General features: G+C 40.2%; 1 protein-coding gene across 4 annotated transcripts in view; it reads left to right on the top strand.

Moving 5' to 3' along the window:
• The window catches only part of LOC147240602 (CUB and sushi domain-containing protein 3-like), a 350,230-nt gene that overhangs the window by 109,391 nt on the left and 222,972 nt on the right, over positions 1–17,867 (top strand). For all 4 annotated transcript variants that reach the window (XM_086194222.1, XM_086194221.1, XM_086194218.1 and 1 more), the window contains exon 4: positions 7,775–7,887. In XM_086194222.1, coding sequence (XP_086050348.1) covers positions 7,775–7,887 — 113 coding nt within the window. The remainder of the gene's footprint in view (positions 1–7,774; positions 7,888–17,867) is intronic.

The raw sequence follows: 17,867 nt of genomic DNA, 5'->3' as shown, positions 1-17,867 counted from the left end.
TGTGTGTGTGTGTGTGTGTGTGTGTATGCCCCTTCCAGTGTATGCGTTCATGTGTTTGTCCCTTTCCATGCATGTCAAGTTTAATAGTAAGTGATGGGTTAGCCAGAAGCCTAAACAAGCTTTAGCTTAGGGGTGGTTGGGTGTGTGTGTGTGTGTGTGTGTGTGTGTGTGTGTGTGTGTGTGTGTGTGTGTGTGTGTTGGGGGGGGGCAGTCACTATCTATCTAACTGCCTGAAAGAGAGAAAGAAACGAGGGAAAAAGGGGGGAGCTATCAGGATGTAGACCACATTTATCATTTAATAGTACTACCAACAACTTCTTTTCCAACAATGGAACAGTTCTGTTTACTGCTGTTGCTGAATGTCCTGCGAGGTCTGCTCAACAAAAGCTTCTCCATCTTAATATAGGTCTGATTTCAGTCCAGCTCATCCAGGAATTGGCTGATGTCATTGCATTTTTTTCCTCTGTGTGTGTGTGTGTGTGTGTGTGTGTGTGTGTGTGTGTGTGTGTGTGTAAGGAATACAACAGGCAAATATTAAAAAGTCTGTGGTCTATATTGTTTGAACTGATCATTGAAACAAATATTGGTAGCACAGTGGCATACGACACCACTATTTGTTTGAAGAAGCAGTTTTATTTTCCAAACAGAGCAAATATGACGCTCACAAGTGTTAATTTCATAACATTCATGAATAAATATGAACATTGGTGGAAGTAATATATCAAACAGGTATGTGACATGTTTAAATTGAAATGAAAAATACTTTAACACATTTTTCACCTCGTCAAAAGTATTTATTTTTTGTTGTTTTTTAAATTAACATACAATCATTATTTCATCCAGCCTATTGAAATTTATTTTGTTCACCTTAGCATGTACCAACCAATTTCGATCAATAATATCATGACATCCACCTTCAGCAATCAATCTTCAGCTTTAACTGGCATGCACATATCATGAGCTAAGCTACTTTAGCTAGCTAGCTTACAAAATGGATCATTAGTTTGGCTGTTTGCCAGCACAAACCCTGTGTTCCCCCTCCCCCCCCCCCCCCCCAAAAAAAAAAGTGGTTATGGGCTTACTAAAATATTTTCATGTTCTGAAAATTGAGATCCTAACAGCTCCAGATTATGCCTCAATATTTCAGCGTTCCAATCGAATTCCGGCTGCCTCTCGATGCTTTCACTCGAAAATGCACCACATCATAACAGTTGGATGTTCCTATATGCGCATCAGTTCTTATCAGTCTCTAAAGCTGTTCGCCTTGGAACCTCTGGGGCTGACAGGGAGTTTAATCCACTATTCAACCCCAGTTAGAGTGTCCCTCTCCAGAGGTGGTGGTGGATAGTCAAGTGGTGTTGGTGGTGGGGGTCTTGGACAGCCCCTCCAGGATGCAACACAAAAGGTTTATCATCCCTGGCCATCACAGAAATGGTGAGGGAAATTGGAAGGGATTGTTGTTTACCCTGTTGGTTCCAATAAGTGTGAAAAGAGAGGCACACACAGCTATATGAATACTTAGATGCACACACACACACACACACACACACACACACACACAAACACACACACACACACACACACACACACACACACACACACACACACACTGACAGGTTGTTGAAATATAGCAAGATAAAAGGAGGAACTCTACATGGAAGCTGAAGAAGTTTTTATTTACTTCATTGGTGGACTGTGAGGGTGACCTGGCAACGGTGATTTTTTTGTTTTATTTACTCTTTCATTTTTATCTGTTCTTTTGAAATGTGTGTGTGTGTGTGTGTGTGTGTGTGTGTGTGTGTGTGTGTGAGAGAGAGAGAGAGAGAGAGAGAGAGCGAGAGAGACTAATTTAATGGATAGCATGCCACCGTGGTCAAGGACCTCCATACACACATAAAAACATACACACATACAGAATCGCCAGCTCAGAGTTCAGGGTGGGTGGTGAATGACTGATTTACTAGACACACCAGTGACTATTGACCACATGTACTGTAACCTGAAAAATGACTCTGTGTGTGTGTGTGTGTGTGTGTGTGTGTGTGTGTGTGTGTGTGTGTGTGTGTGTGTGTGCGCGTGCGCCTGTGTGTGTGTCACTCAGGCTCGTGTTGTTAATCAATCACTGACTACAGACCCTGAACTTTGGGCATGAGCAGAGGAAATAAATCTACTGGACATGAGGCAGAGGAGGAGAGGGGGAGGAAAAGGGAGAGGGTAATGTTTGGATCGCATTTGGAGTATTTCACCATTGCTACAATTAAAATACATAGTTTGTTAATGCCAAGCTTATAATTGGTGAAGATGAACATGTTTAAAATCTGTTGCACATAAATAAGAAACATCAAATGCCTGTGAAGATTCTTTGTCATCCAGGTCATAGAAACTAAATGAAGTAAAAAGAAATATAGTTGCCCTTGAGAGAGTTTGTCTGATGATCATAAGAATATTAACTAGACACTGTATGATGAAACAGCATTGAAATAAGAGAACCTGATGTTCAAGAAGTCATATAAAAACACCAGTCTAAATAGCAACAGCCTGGCTTTTATATTGATTAAATGGCAAAGATGTCCTTTGGAACAATTGCCTGATATAGATGGATAGGATTTAACATGAATATGTGTGAGTTAAATTGTACATTTTAGGACTTGAGGTGCACAATCAGAAGTCAAAGTGTCCTCCTTGTTATGCTACATTTGTTCGTAATATGTATGTTTTCCTTTCACAAGAGTAAGATAAATCAGAGGATCATCTGCATAAAGATTTATTGCAACTTTCCACAAGCCAAAATCCAGTAAAAAAGATAAAGAGTTAACAACAGGATTAACAGGCGACAGTTATGATTTCTTACACCACAATCATAAAAAATAGTGAACTGCAGTCCAATGGGAGACTAATGCTCCTTAATTACATCACAATTCCACTAAAAGATGATCATCATTAAGCACTGTGAATTAAATCCAAAATCCATAACTCTTTTCACAACAAGTACAAAGGGCACAAAAATAGAGGCTCTACTCCAAATACTTGCAATGCAGCTTTGCTGTTCACATGTAAGACAAAATGATATATTATACACTCTGATTTATGTTTGCTCCGAGTAGGAAGACAGGCAGAGAAAAAGAGTAGAAGAGGCAGTGGGCAGATAGGGATTTATTGGTGTACATGTAGAGAGCAACCTGGCTCATGGGGAAGAGAAAAGGATGGAGGAAAGTAAGTGGCTCGGAAATCGACACAGTTACCCTTCTCCCAATGGGAAGAGGAAAAGTGGAATGGTATGTGGGTTGCATGGGGAAAGATGGATAGACACACATGGAGAGAGTGATGATAGAGGGATTTCTGAGTGTTTGAGTCTTCGGGGTCGCGCCTTAGGTCAGTATCAACTCAATAAAACATACACAAACAAGCATATACACACACACTAATACACAACCACTGATGTACACAAGATGTCCCTCAGTCCAGGGCAAACACGCCCAGTGGTCTCTTAGTGTTGCTACTCTGGTGGTTAGGGACTAGTAGCTGCACACACTGACACTAGCTTAAAATAAACAGCCTTAAAGGTGCAGACTTTTGCACTGAGATCTTATCACTGTGACTACCGATTGGAAATATGCACATAAATTAGCAGACGAAGCCCATTTTTCAACCACTTTGTAGTCGAGATAATGCGATTAAATCACTCAACAGTTAATATCAAAGAAAAAAAGAGGAGGGGGGGGCTGGACAAGTATGGCGTGAGTTAAATACGTATATCTGTTCAGCTTCAGCAGTACATCTGGCTTTCAGTTGGATCACACATTCTGGCTCCACTGAGGCTGGCAGAGCTGATCGTGGCTACTCTCCAGTCATTGTGATCCAGAAGCAACTTGCCATGGCGCAGTTCTAAAAATAAATACTTATATCCCTAAAAAAAGCTTGATTTGAGGATGCGTATTGACCAACCAATGAGAACTGAGTATTAATGTTGTTCCAAGGATTTCTGACTACTTATAGGGTGGGATGCGAACAAGGTTCCATCACAACATGTTCTCTGGCGCAACTTTGCATTTGTTTGTTCCAGAGTCAAGACCTTTAAGGACATAGATGTTCCAACACTTTGCATTTTAATGCTTTAAAAACTCAAAGGAGATTGAACTCCAAGAAAAACCTGTTTCTAAGAATCATAGGGATTACTGGTGAAATGCTGCTGTTAATGGCAATTGTCAAAAAATAGAATTTACTGGATGGATTGAACAAATACCTGCTATAACTGTAACAAAAGAAAAATTTGGAGCAACTATCAGTATGATGTTGAAGAACCATTACAGGCCTCTATATCATTGAAATGAATCAAAATCACGGTAAAAGATTCAGATATTTGATTAAAAAAACTGAACATTATAGTCAGAGATCATTACAAAGATTAAATAAGTAGTCGGGGGAGCATTTAGAAAGAGGCTGCCATTTTGCTTCAGATGGTTTTGGACAAGATGAGAGAACAAAGGAACAGAAATAGGGGAGTAAGTCAGGTAAGAAATGAAAATCAAGATTCAAGTGAAGGCCAAATGGAAGAGACAAGGGAGGCTGGAAACAAGAAAGGCAAATTGATGGAAGGGATGGATGCATGCGAGACAGTTTGGATGAACACAAAGGTGCATGGACTGAATGATTAGATATGTGTGTCCGTAAGTATGAGAGAGGAGCAAATTTAAGTTAACAGCTGAAGAAAAATAAGATAAGTGATCATAGTTGTCATACAAGGAAAGGGGAGGTGGAGAGAGAGAAAGTTAAGAGAGAGTAGGAGAGGGCTGAGAGTGAATACAAAATGAAAGGAGGTACAAAACGTGAAAGAAATATAAATTAGGATGGGGAGATGAAAAGATGAGAAGAGAGGTGATAAAGAAGGTCCATAACAGAAGATAAAAGCGAGGTATGTGGTAGAAAAAGAGAATGAAAGAGGGTGAGAGAGGGAGAATAGATAGAGGGCAGGTTCTAAGAGGGAGTGCCGTTGTTTCTACTGGTAGAAAGACTAATAAATGAAAAAGTGGAGACGGAGAGAAAGATGAGACGACAGATTGAGGAGAGGAACGAGTGCAAGGAGAGGGCAGGGAATACAAAATAAAGTCACCCCACAGTGTAAATGTTTTCTAATATTAAATAGACACTTCAGCCGGATGAGTTACTTGTTACTGTATGTTGCGATCTCATTTCCGAGGTTGTCGTGTGGTGGAAGTCCCTGACAGACATAATTTATATGACATTTTCTATGTTTTTTTCCTACTCAAAATCCAAAATTTAGCATCTCTCCAGGACTCAAACTTCCAAATTACATCATGACCAGCCATAGCATTTTGATGTATAAACTACTGATAAACAACACAACGTCATCAAGGTGATTCAAACAACGAAGAGTGAGGAGATCTCAAAAGGTGTCCTTAATTCGGCCACAGAACACAATCACATCTGGACTGGTTTGTGAGGGACGGGGGGGGGACTAAACTCGACAAAGCATCAGACCTACACGCACCATCCATCCAGCCATCCATTATCCTGTACAGGGTCATCAGGGGCTGGAGCCGGTCCAAGCTGACACTGGGCGAGAGGTCAGGCACACCCCGATTAGGTCGCCAGTCAGTCACAGGGCTGACATAAAGACACAACAAGCATTCCCACTCGCGCTCGCACTTAGGACAGGCAATTTGGAGTCTCCAATCAAGCTGATTTGCATGTTATTGGTTTGCAGTGAGGTGAGGTGGAAGGGGAGCTGTCTGGTAACCTGAGGGTTCCATCTCCAGGTGTCAAAGCGTCCTTGAGAAAGATCCTGGATCTGAAATTGCTTTTCTTCCTTCACCATCAGTGTATGAATATGCATAAACAGACAATTGGAGCAACAACAAAAAAGGAACACTCCAGTTTTCATTAGAAAAATATATTCAGATATCATTATCATTTCATCTGTCAATTAGTGTCCCAATTAAAATGGTTCTGTGACCTATTTTACTTCCTAAGTTTTGGAAAGACTGCATTAGAAAGTAACAGGATACTTCCGACAAACTTGTCAGCTGTAGCAGTTGCTAGGAGAATACGGAATTAGTCTCCAGTGTCTTTACGCAAGTGCTCGGCTTTGTATTAGGAAACGATGCGAGTACTTGCAGTGAAGGAGAAGAATATAGTCCACACAGCTCTAATCTAACAGCTGACTAATTTGTTGAAAGAAATTCATCTGACAAGTGAAACTGGAAGCATCCTATGTTACATTAAAGGACTAGTAAGGAGGAGAAAGAGGGAAAAATAGAAATAGATGGATGCCAGAGGGTAAGAAAAGTGGTGAGCGAGAAGAAACAGAGGCAAAAGATGAAACAATAGGAGTTGAAATGAGATGACAAAGGTGAAAAGGTAAGGATGCATACAGGAAAGAGGGTGATAGAGCTGTATGAATAGCATGGAAAGGTGGAGAGACAAGGGACTACAGAGGGAGAGCTGAATAGAGAGATACAGGTAGATAAATGCCACAGAACAGAAAAGAGGATGGAGGAAAGAGAGAGAAAGGTCATTTTGTAGAGGAATCGGAGATGGGAGTGGATTGTTGGAGAAAGGAAGCGAAGTGGGAGGAGAGATGAAAGATGAAGGGAGAGAAAGGAAGGAAGGAGCAAGACAAAATAAAAAGGAGGAATTATTGCTGCAGGACAAGAACAAAGTGTGTTGCAGTGGCAGCAGGAAAGTTTTGGCTCTTTTTCATACCTGGAGAAAAAGCTGGCCTCACATTCCTCTCCTGCTCACTTCCTCATTCACTTCAAGGAATCGAAAAAAAAAAAACAGAGAGAAAGTTGAAAACCTGTTTTTTTGGAGGACACAGTCCCCCCCCCCCTAAAAAAAGATGGGGTAGTGATTTAAGTCAGTCTTGCCTTTCTACTTGACTCCTATCTTGTTGTTTACTCATCTGTATACAAAGCCATTTGGGTATTACTGGTGAGCTGACCAGGGCTCACTTTCCTGTTGGTACACTTTCATCTTGTGGCATGATTTATTTAAAAGCCCCTATCCACTGGTAGGGGTTTTATTGCAGTCCCTTTTTATATTTTCAAATAATGGAGAGTTGTTTGCGCTGTGCCTCAGAGGCTCTGCCAGGCGGTGCTACTGGTAAGAGCAAACAGAGATAAGGGTGCAATCAAACAGGCAGACGTGGAAAATCATTTCCTGGAAGTCTGTATACTGTCTCATGTAATGAGTAGCAGCTGTTGTTGCGTATCAGGGTATTTTTGTACTCAACTTAAATGAATAAATGATGATTTAACACATCAATTTTACTGTGATAGGAGATTACAGGCTTATTAGAGTTGTTCAGAACTCATAATACCAGGTGTGAGAGTGTGGTCCTGCCAAAGCATCGTCCGATTTTCCCACCTACCTTGTTTGGTTCACACAAAGGTGTTTTCTGTGTCACAGGCATGAGCACAACAACCTGATTATGTTCCAAAAATGGACCAAATAGAATGACAGCTTGTTGGAGAGCTGGTCTCAGTACACCTCCAAATGACTCCAGTCGGGTGGAGTAAACAAACTGTAGGAAACAGCTGGTTCGACACATCCAATTTGTATTTCACTGATTCATGTGTTTTTTTTTGAACATTTAAAGAGTTTATTTGTAGATTTATGCTCTGCAAGGCACCTTTTCCTCATCAGAAAAAGAGGCAATATTGTTTCTTTCCTCCTTTAAGGGTAACATCATCTTGTGTTGTGAACATTTAGGAGATTTTCTCTCATCATGTTCTGTCTTTCTGTATTTCTCCAGGCTAACAGGATTCCAGGTCCCTCCTCCAGTCACCAGTACAGGAAACGTCTTCTCTTTGAGATTGACAAGTGACTTTGCCGTCTCTGCACACGGTTTCAAGCTCAACTATGAAGGTCAGAAAATGTTTGAGTGTATTCATGTTTGTGAGGGACTGATATGAGCCTAAATATTTCTACGGGACCATATGTTTCATTTATATATATATATATATATATATATATATATATCTGTATGGACAGAGAGAGCGAAAGAGAGAGAGAGAGATTTCTCCTTTGAAGGGCATACCCATTCTGAGAGTTTTCAAGTAAGCTGACATGTTCTGAACTCAATCCACTTTTTTTTCACTCATTTGCACTGACTCACTAATGGGTAACAAGTTCATTCCTTTTGAACAAGAGAGCCTGTCAGACTCCTCGAATCGAAAGGGAAGAGGAAAGCATGGGCAGAGCATGACCCAATATGTGAGCTGAAGGCCCGCTATTAGATCTTCAAGGACAGAGACATTTTATTTTTTTGGTCACAGAATGCCAATTCTATATTTTGCAGTTCATACCAACGTGATCTTTTTGAACCACCAAAGCCAATTTAATTGAGCGCTAGAGCCTAGAGAGTTCATATCGGTTAGCTTCAACTTGTACAGTAACGCTACATTATGAAGCATGGGGCCCCGTCTTGCATGCTGTAAATAAATGGATGTAGAATACACGCTAACTTTGTTCCATTCATTTTTAATTGGCATTGAATATAAAAATAGAAAATAAAATCCTGTTGCTTCTAGAAATAGTTTTGCATCCTCTTTTACCCTTTGCCAGAGGAGAATTAGTAAACACTGTGCTACAATTTTCACAGATTAAAGGAGAGATAAGGAAGGTTGAGGTGATGGTTGAAATTAGTTACTCATTATGTTTCACTACCATGTCCTGTGTGTTTAAAGATTTCAGATTAGATTTGGATTAAAATACCTTTGATGTCCTCAATGAAAACGTTAGTTCCAGAGCCTAAAACAGAGAAGCGTAGAAGTGTTCTGCCTGAGGCACAAACATGACACTGAGCAAAGCAACAAAACAGTTAGGTAAACAATGACGTAGTTGGTTGGTTTATTATAAATGATTGCGATATTAACTAACAAGGAGACACGTGTGCTTCAGAAACTAGAATGGATGTATATAATGCATTATTCAATGCAAATGAGATGAAACTGTTATCAAACCTATTCAGATTATGGCTCGCAACAGAAAACAGTCTGTTAAATGGATATGTCCATCCTATTTATATCAGTCAGGCTCGGTGGAAATTAACTGGACCAAAACATTAAAAGTTGTAACTTTTAAAATGACCATTCCAATAAATCACTGATCTGACCTCAGGTACTCTCAAACCAAGTCTCGCTGTTCATCCCTTTTCATCCTTCTATGGGGGTCTTTTCATCCGTGTGGGCCGTCATCTTTCTTAAGTGTGTGTGCGTGTGTGTGTGTGTGTGTGTGTCTCATCATGACAGTTTCACAGATTGCAACAATTTGTGGTCCAATGCTGCAGCTAGGCTGTGTTTGCACCGCGTGTACAGTATGTGCAAGTGTCCGAACAAGTCCCACATTCGTTCACTTGAGACTTGTTACTTCTTTGTGTGTGTTTGTGAGGCTAGGGGTGGGGATGGGGGGATTGCATTGTGTTGTATTGCTTGTATTGTGTACTGTGCGACAGGAAAAGGGTTTGCTCTCTGTGAGCTTCCAGGGGAATTCTCTGGAGAGCTCCTGCGGTTGCTACACTCAGCCTTTCGACTCGCTCTGCATGTGTGTCAGGAGGAGTCAGTGAGGCAGGCTGGCCAACCGTAGGAGATTATAATGCTGATCGGTCATTTTTTTCCATCATAGTGCCCACGACACACAGCAAGGCAGCAAATGTATACAGCAGAGTGGAGAATTACTCAGGAGGACTCATCCACACTGTTTTGAGCCATTTTTTGGCAAGTCATCCCTAGTCCATGTAATCCCTTTGCATAATCTGTCACTGGGTTGTTTCAGATTGTAGGTTTCTGCAGGTATAGTATTACCATTAACTATGGAAAAGAAATGTGAAAAAATATGAGCATTATTATCGGTTGAATGTTACTGCAGATATTATGCAAATATCATCTTATGAAACCCATGTAGAGACATACTCAGAGTGAATACAAATACTTTAAATTCAAGAATGAATTAATTACTTGTGGTCCATGGAGGCGCTGCACAGTGAAAATATAATGTCTATTATTATGAGCTGTTGGTGCATGAGTTCAGGGCTCTGCATGTGTCAGATGGGTGTTTCTACCCTTGAACTTGTGAGTGCACCCTTCACCCATGGCTGACCTGGACATGATGTGGCCACTCCGGCTGATAGATTTGCAGCTAGGCCCATCATTTCTGGTTGAATTCAAGCTCTTTTGGGGATTAAAAAAGGAGTAAAAACCCACAGTGTATACGTGTGTGTGTGTGTGTGTGTGTGTGTGTGTGTGTGTGTGTGTGTGTGTGTGTGTGCCTATTCCCTATAGAAATAGAAAAACATTCAAGTTTTAACACAGGAGTCACTGCAGTCAGAATGGATCAGCCAGACCACATGTTGGGATGCGGCTTAAATGAAAGCTGTACAGAACAGTTTGGGCTTCGCTCTGAAGGAAAAAAATAACATAAACAAAACACCATCCAGTTGCAATTCTCCCTCTCCTCTTTATCTCTCATGCTTTCCTGTCAAAAAAATCAACACACAAGCAGTTCAAAATCTGGTCACGGTACAAGTAGGAGGTCCAAATCAGACACCCCCGATGTCAGCTCTGTCAGCTGAGATTGTTCGCAGGTCTGATGAGAGAGAACCTTCGTGAGCCCCATTTGTGGATGCATCCCTGGTGTATCAAACGTAGGAGGACACCCTGGGGTGGAGGCAGAAGATGCTGGAGGGCTTTCATATCCCACCTGGCCTGGGAATGCCTCAGGATTCTTGCCTTGGGGGGTCCAGAGCAGTAGGATGTAGGTGTGGATGAGGTTTCGCGAGAGGCTCCCATTGCACCTTGGACCAGGACATGTGGAAAATAGTGGAGGGATATAAATGTAGAGATGGTTGGCTTAACACGGGATGTCGAATAGAAACACCAGTAAGGTTGAACGCATTTCATCCATTATAATAAAAGAAATCCACGACTTCCATGTCGGTGGACACGCTTTGATGTGATTGTTGGCCTCGCTGAACATTTCTATCTTTTCCTCTGAAGACTGTCAGCTTATAACTAATTCATACGCCAGTGTGTATTATATACAGTGTGTACGTATGCATGTGTGTGAGACCGAGAGTGAAAGACAGTGATGTTTTATTTAGAATGATGTCAGAGGCAGTTTGATATTGTGCTGATGAGACAGAATCACAGATTATCTCAGCACTTAGACACACACACACACACACAGGGGCGCACGCACGCGCGCTTTTTTCAGCTCTGTCGATATGTTGAAGAATTGTTCCTTTTTGTTTCCTCATGCACTTCCACTGCCCTGTCTTCTCTCACTCCACCTTATCCTTTTTCATTTGTCATCATTCATTTGGATTTTAAATAGTCAGGTTTAATATCTTCAATATGAACTGAAGAAAATTTAAAAAAGAATGAAATCAGTGCAAAAAGACAGAAAAATGGAATGGAATTGGAGCTTCAAGGCCATTTCTTCTACTTGATTTAATCAACCATATGTGCTGCAAATTCACTTTTCATGAAGACTTCATACAAAGGTACATGGATATGATTGTTTTAATGACAGGAGTGAGACAAGAGTGAAGAGCTGTTATCAAGTTTTGCTGTCCAAATGATGGCGCGGGTGAATTTAATGTTTAATTTGAGGTTGATATCTTTGCCTGTGTGTGATTAGAGCGTGTTGAAGCTTTGAAAGACGTATGAGCCACATTTCTGTCAGTGCAATCAAGGTGGAAAAATTGTGTTATTGATGTGAACACAAATATTTAATTATATAAGCCCCATGTTCATACAATATGCATTTGGACACCCAGGAGCGCAGGCATGTATAGAGACATATAGACACACACTGACACTGTGCGCACTGTTCACACATGCACACACAATTCCCAAACGTAATCATTTTCTGCAGACCATGGACTGAAGAACATGTTCCTCAACCTAGGACATGCTACCAAGTGACTAACAAGTCAAGAGAGATTTGCCTCGACTCCACTCATCGCCCCTCCCGCAATTCCTGCAGCCTCCCCCTCCTCTCCTCTGCACTTGCAATATCTCCGCTGCTTGTTTTTCTCTCTATGATATCACAGTAATACTCTTCTTTTACCTTCATTTACACTTACCAGAGAGAGTTTACAGTGTGCCTGGAGAGGAGATATAAACAAAGACTAATACAAAGTAGAGAAGGGGGAGATAAAAAGGAAAACACATTCGGCAAAAAAAAAACCCGCTAAAGGTGCGAAACAAACTCAAAGTGTTTTCTTCTTTTGTGGTAAACAGAGCCAGAATCAACATGGTTCCTAACAGTCGATTCACACAAACACAAATGTAGTCATATCGAAGTGTTTTTGTTTTTTAATTGCAACTGACAAGGTCACAATCTGTTTGTATGATTGTTAGCTGGATAATTCAGGAGGTGATGGATGGACTTTGATGAAACCTGGTGGAGAGAACAGTAACATTACAAGAAACAAGCCAGTGACTTTTCTTTTCTTTTTTTTTTCCCCGGTCTGGATGAGATTATAGAACCTGAATCATGAAGAATTTTCCAGGGCTTTTTTTTTTCTGGACATGATCACATTTCAAAAATAAAAAAAAAAAAAAAAAAAAATGTTTTGGCTCCTGGAAATCTTCTGGATTTTATCCTGGACCTGTGAGCCAGGGGACTAATTTTTCTTTTGAATGGAATATTTTTAAGATGTAATATAAAGGTGAAAGGTGTATTTTAATCGGAGGGAGGTTATAATCTCTGGTTGTGGAACTGGATTGGTGATCTGGATGACTTTTTTTTTTTTTAGGTGTTTTGGAGGAAAACATATAGACACTGATGACAGTTATGCACTCTCTGATTGCTTTCTAGACTTCAGCAATATTCTAACTGTAGTTTGAGGATTATTCATGTGTAATTGAGGGACCTGGCTTTATTTTACTTGACTCAGGGTAATTGAAGGGATGATGATTTTTAAGTTTACACGACACATCCTTTAAAATCAGCTACACTTACAGCATCAGGGATTTAATGGTTGTTTTGTTCAAGGACTGCATCTGATAGAACTTGGACTTTTTATTTTCTCTGAGACAAGACATTTATACGGGTAAAGCACATCTTCTTGCGCAGAGCCATCTGCCTCCCAGATCACACACCCAAAAATTCACAACAACAACAAAACAAGCAAGAATAAAACAAGAGAACAATGAAATGATCAAAGTACACACAAAACATTTTTTTTGTTGTTTTTAAAAAAGTAGCTTATCACTTGTGTCATCACGCTGCATTGTTGAAACACGATGGCTCTTTACTTGATAGTTTGTCGCAAAGAAGGAGAAGTTTTTTTGACTGACAAAAAAAAAGGGCTGATTGAATATTGATACGCCTTTGTCTACTCGGTCACACTTTCTGTAAATCTTCCATTTTCATGTCTTTATGCTTCAAATATTGTGTTTTGGTTTTTGATGATCGCCGTCGTTTTTGTGTGTTTAATATTGAGATCTGGTTCAGATTTTTTTTTTTTTTAATCTTTTTAAGGAAAGGCAAGATTTTTTTACATGTAGGACAAACTTTTCTCTGATTGTCATTGTTTTCTTGAAGCGGAGTGAAAGACATGGTTCATTCACAGAAACAAAGAAAAGAAAAAATGGAATTTAATGGGCAAGTGCTCCATACTGAGCACACAAACGCTGGATGTGCACAAATAATAGAAATTGTGTGTAAAAGCGAGCAGAATTGAATGGCGGTGATTTCCACAGGATCGACACATAATGGGGCTGCATTTGCAAGTCACATGTTTGTGCATGTTCACATCAACGTGTTGGTTGAGCTTTGAGGAAGTGTAGCATAACTTGTCATTTCCTTGAAAAACAGAAGCCAATAGCATTTGAATGGAAAAAGTCAAGCAGCTCAAGGACAAAATCTCAGTTGCATCCAAATTCAGAGGAAGTCATGAAAGGCGCATGTTTCTGTTGCTCCTTCATCCCCTATCAGTAAACGATTGATTGATTTATATGACTCCGGTCTGGCTGACTTGAACATGATCTGAGTGTACAAGTCAAGCCGGGTCAAGTGCAGTTATGTGAGCATGCATCAGTGGTGTGTACTACATATTTATGGCTGTGTGTCCATGCACGCTTGTGTGTTGTTCTGATCCTTATGAAAGAGACTTGAGGTGACTGATAACATCCTCTCCTCTATCTCCCAAGCATCTCCACACCTCTCTCATTTGTTCTGCCATTGCCCCCCCCCCCCCCCCCCCCCTTCAACAATTGAATCCAGGTCACTTGCAGATAGAAGGTGATCCTAAAAGTGACAGCTGGCCGGATCTCGAAAAACTGAAGAAGGCCTTTTAATTAAATTTGACAGAGAGGCTTGTGATATTACAAGGAAAAAGTGGTCAACTTATGGAGGGAATATGGATTCAATTGTTGATCCTGCAGCTTGAAGATTGTTCAGACATGGGCAGGACATTCAGTGGCTATTAGCTGTACTTCTGGATGTGTCAGGGACAAATGGCCATTGAATTCCTAGAACCCAAGTGACACGGTTAACTGAAAAACTCTGGCTTCTGGGAGTCATCTTATGTGCCAGATTTGATAGAATATTCTAATCTCTGAAATGTTATCCACATTTTTATGATATTCATTGAGGCATATTTTAATTTGAGAAATAAGTATTACGCTTCCAGACAACTGTGATTCTGGATCATTGATCTCTCAGAGGTCCCAGAACAGAGCCCTATCCTGCAGAATCAGCCCTGCGATGGCAGTTCATTGGTATTTTGGCAAAATTTGTCCTGACTGAACACGACTTGGAGTTTTGGAACTCATCAGTACCTCTTCCTCTCTCCCATCCTTTTCAGAGATTATGCGCTTTTCAATTCACATTAGCACCCAAAAATACAAACAGTACACAAAAACATCAGCATGGATACACACATATACAACACTAGCTCAGGTCATGCATTGAAAATGAGAAAGACAATATCACTTTTTGTCCCTGGAGAAAAATGGCTATACAACCCTGGACCCGTGTGTGTGTGTGTGTGTGTGTGTGTGTGTGTGTGTGTGTGTGTGTGTGTGTGTGTGTGTGTGTGTGTGTGTGTGTGTGAGTCCGTTATGTAAATATGCATATTCCCGTGTGCATATATCTGCCAAGTATGAATATATGTGAATATTTAAGAGAAGAGATAGAAGAAGGAAGCTGAGGATATAGCACAGAACACAAAAGTGGCGAGGAGAAGAATGCAATGAGACATTTGTGGATGGAAGGTAAGGTTAAGAAGAAAAAAGAAGCAAAATAGGAATGTAGAGCTGAGCTGAAGAGCAGAAGAGAAGAAATACTGTTGGGTTTAGAAGAGTTCTCTGTAATAATCTAATATATTCCATGCTTTTTAGTTGAAGAAGAGAAATCAATGCTGTTTAGAGAAGTGTGTGTGAGTGTTTATCTTTGTGAGTGCAGCTCTAAACCACTGCAAGGTCACTTTCAATACGGAGCAGTCACATATGTGGTGAAAGCTGCCATGGAGAGCAGACTGAAGGAAAGAAGGAAACAATCCTGCAGGACTGTTTATGAACTCGCTTCTTCGATGTCTGACTTTGGAATGAGCTGTGTCATTAGAATCTTTAAAATATCACATTTTCAAACCTTCTTTTCTTGGTTTTTATGCACTACTGTATTGTGTCTCCCTACTATGGAAAATACACCCACACTTTTTTATGAAGTATAGAGGCCATCAAATATTTGAACATGGAAATCGTAAGATATACCACTCTCTGGATGAGCGAGATAAGAATGTGACATTAAAGCAAGTCCTAATAAGTACCTCAGTATCGTGTAAATGCTGTAACATGTGTAGCAAATGACATTAGCCTGTTATCTGAATTGGTGTATAGAGTTGTATAATGGGATATAGCACAAAATTGTTGCCAAGTAGCTTTCAATGACTGTCCACACAGTGTATTATTTGATGTCTGGATGATGCAATTATCACAAATGGCTGCCAGCGTCTTGATATCTGGCTTGGCAGGACATCATTGATGCCTCTTATCAAAAGAGAAAATGACAAATGATTGTGTTTACAGGAGAAAATGCACCGATTCAATGAAGGATTCACAATAAGAATGTGTCTATGACTGGTGAGGATGGAGGTCTTAGCACAAGAGATTGTCTAAAAATAGTCCCCGGTCTAATACTTGGCTAAAGACTGTGTGATTGGAGTCAAGTGTAATGTTCAGAGACTAGACTGTCAAGATGAGCTTGACACTAAAAGCGGTGCAGCAAATGGCATATTGATTGCATATCTGAATGATTAAATACGTTTTATGATGTCATTATAACCATTGAATAGCTGCTAAACCTTCTGAGTGGACTCAGAATATAACTCAAATAATGATATATTGATTTTATATTCAGGTATGTCAGAAAACCACCTGACAAAAAAATATAGGCTACTCTGCTAAAGTCAGTCTGTGCATGAGTGTGTGAATTTGTGCTAAGGAGTGTGTGTGATGATAATATCAGTCACTTATCCAGTTTTATATCGGACAACCAATCAAACGGACTCCCCTCTTGGTCGCCATCTTGGCCCAATCCAATCAGCCCTTCCTGCCAAACAGGAAGGAATATATCACCTGATTAGCATAACCAAGAGCGTCACGCTGACGTGGCAGTTGCTATTGCCGTGAGTCACACTGACGCAGAATTCAGACAAAACTCATCCATCAAAACTGTCAGAGAAGCAAAGAGCATTGTCACCAGATGCATCACCATCCTGTAAATACATCGACAGGATGGTCGAGGTTCTTCTCATCAGCAGATTCCTCCTTTCTTAGAGGGTTTTCTGTCGATATTTAATCACGAGATTAATGTTAACTTTCAGTGTTGAATTCTTCTGTAATGAGACATTTTCTGTCTGCAGGTTTTTGTTATACTGTGGATATGTTCCAGGGTTAGTACATCCGAAAGAAGTTGGGTTTTTCCCACGAAGGTTAAAAAAAGATCAAAACACCAAAAAAACATGGCGTCAGCGTCTTTCAAAATAATTTGGCATGTTGAGCTTTTGTTATACGGATGTATGAAGGACCAGTCATAAGTTAGGACACGCCGTCGTTCAGTGAGAATGAACAATTAGTATACGTTTGATAAGTGGTCACCATCTATTTTGATGTTTTGTTTAGGGAGATTACTGCAAGGCCTTTCATGTGGAACTCCAGCAGTGATAAAAAAAATAAATAAAAAAAAATAAAATCAGCAACCCTTTGTTGGTATGAGCCCGATTAGATAATGCCTGCATTTTCATGTAAGGGTGAACTGTCCCTTTAAGCACTTTCTCACAGGAGGAAGAAGTACAGCGTAGCTGGAGGAAGTAACAGCACCACTTTGTTCTTGAACTCAGTGGATGAAGTTTCTTCTCTCTCAGATTGATGACGGAACATTTGATTTAGAAAGAGGTCTTCGTCTTCGAAAGGTTCCTTCACAATGAATATGTTAACATGAGTCATAATAGCCAGACTACTGACCGTATCCTAAATAATACAGAAGTATGATGTTGACGTATTGATGACGGCACAATTTCCTCTCATCTTACATGCCAAGATGCATTGTCTAATTAAATTAATGAAAATTCCACTGTACTGATTACATTACAACATGAAGGCTTACCCATAGTCTTTTTATGACGTTGCTACTTTATCTTCACAATCTTGACATTTAAATTCTGATTTATGTAACCCTTTAACCATTGGCTCGTACTGCATTAATTATGGCCATAACAATGTAAAGGAAGAAATAAATCTGGTGTGCACATAAATGGCAATGAAAGGGCCATTAACTAAAGATAACAGGTCTACAGTGCTCATGATCTTGGGTCGTAAATTACTGATCCAAAGAGG

The sequence above is a fragment of the Aulostomus chinensis genome, chromosome 22 (genome assembly GCF_037954235.1).
Source record: "Aulostomus chinensis isolate RoL2024-O1b breed Wild chromosome 22, RoL_Achi_v1.0, whole genome shotgun sequence".
Taxonomy (NCBI): Eukaryota; Metazoa; Chordata; class Actinopteri; order Syngnathiformes; family Aulostomidae; genus Aulostomus; species Aulostomus chinensis.
Note: the sequence above shows the minus strand (reverse complement) of the source record. Positions and strands in the feature narration are given on the sequence as shown.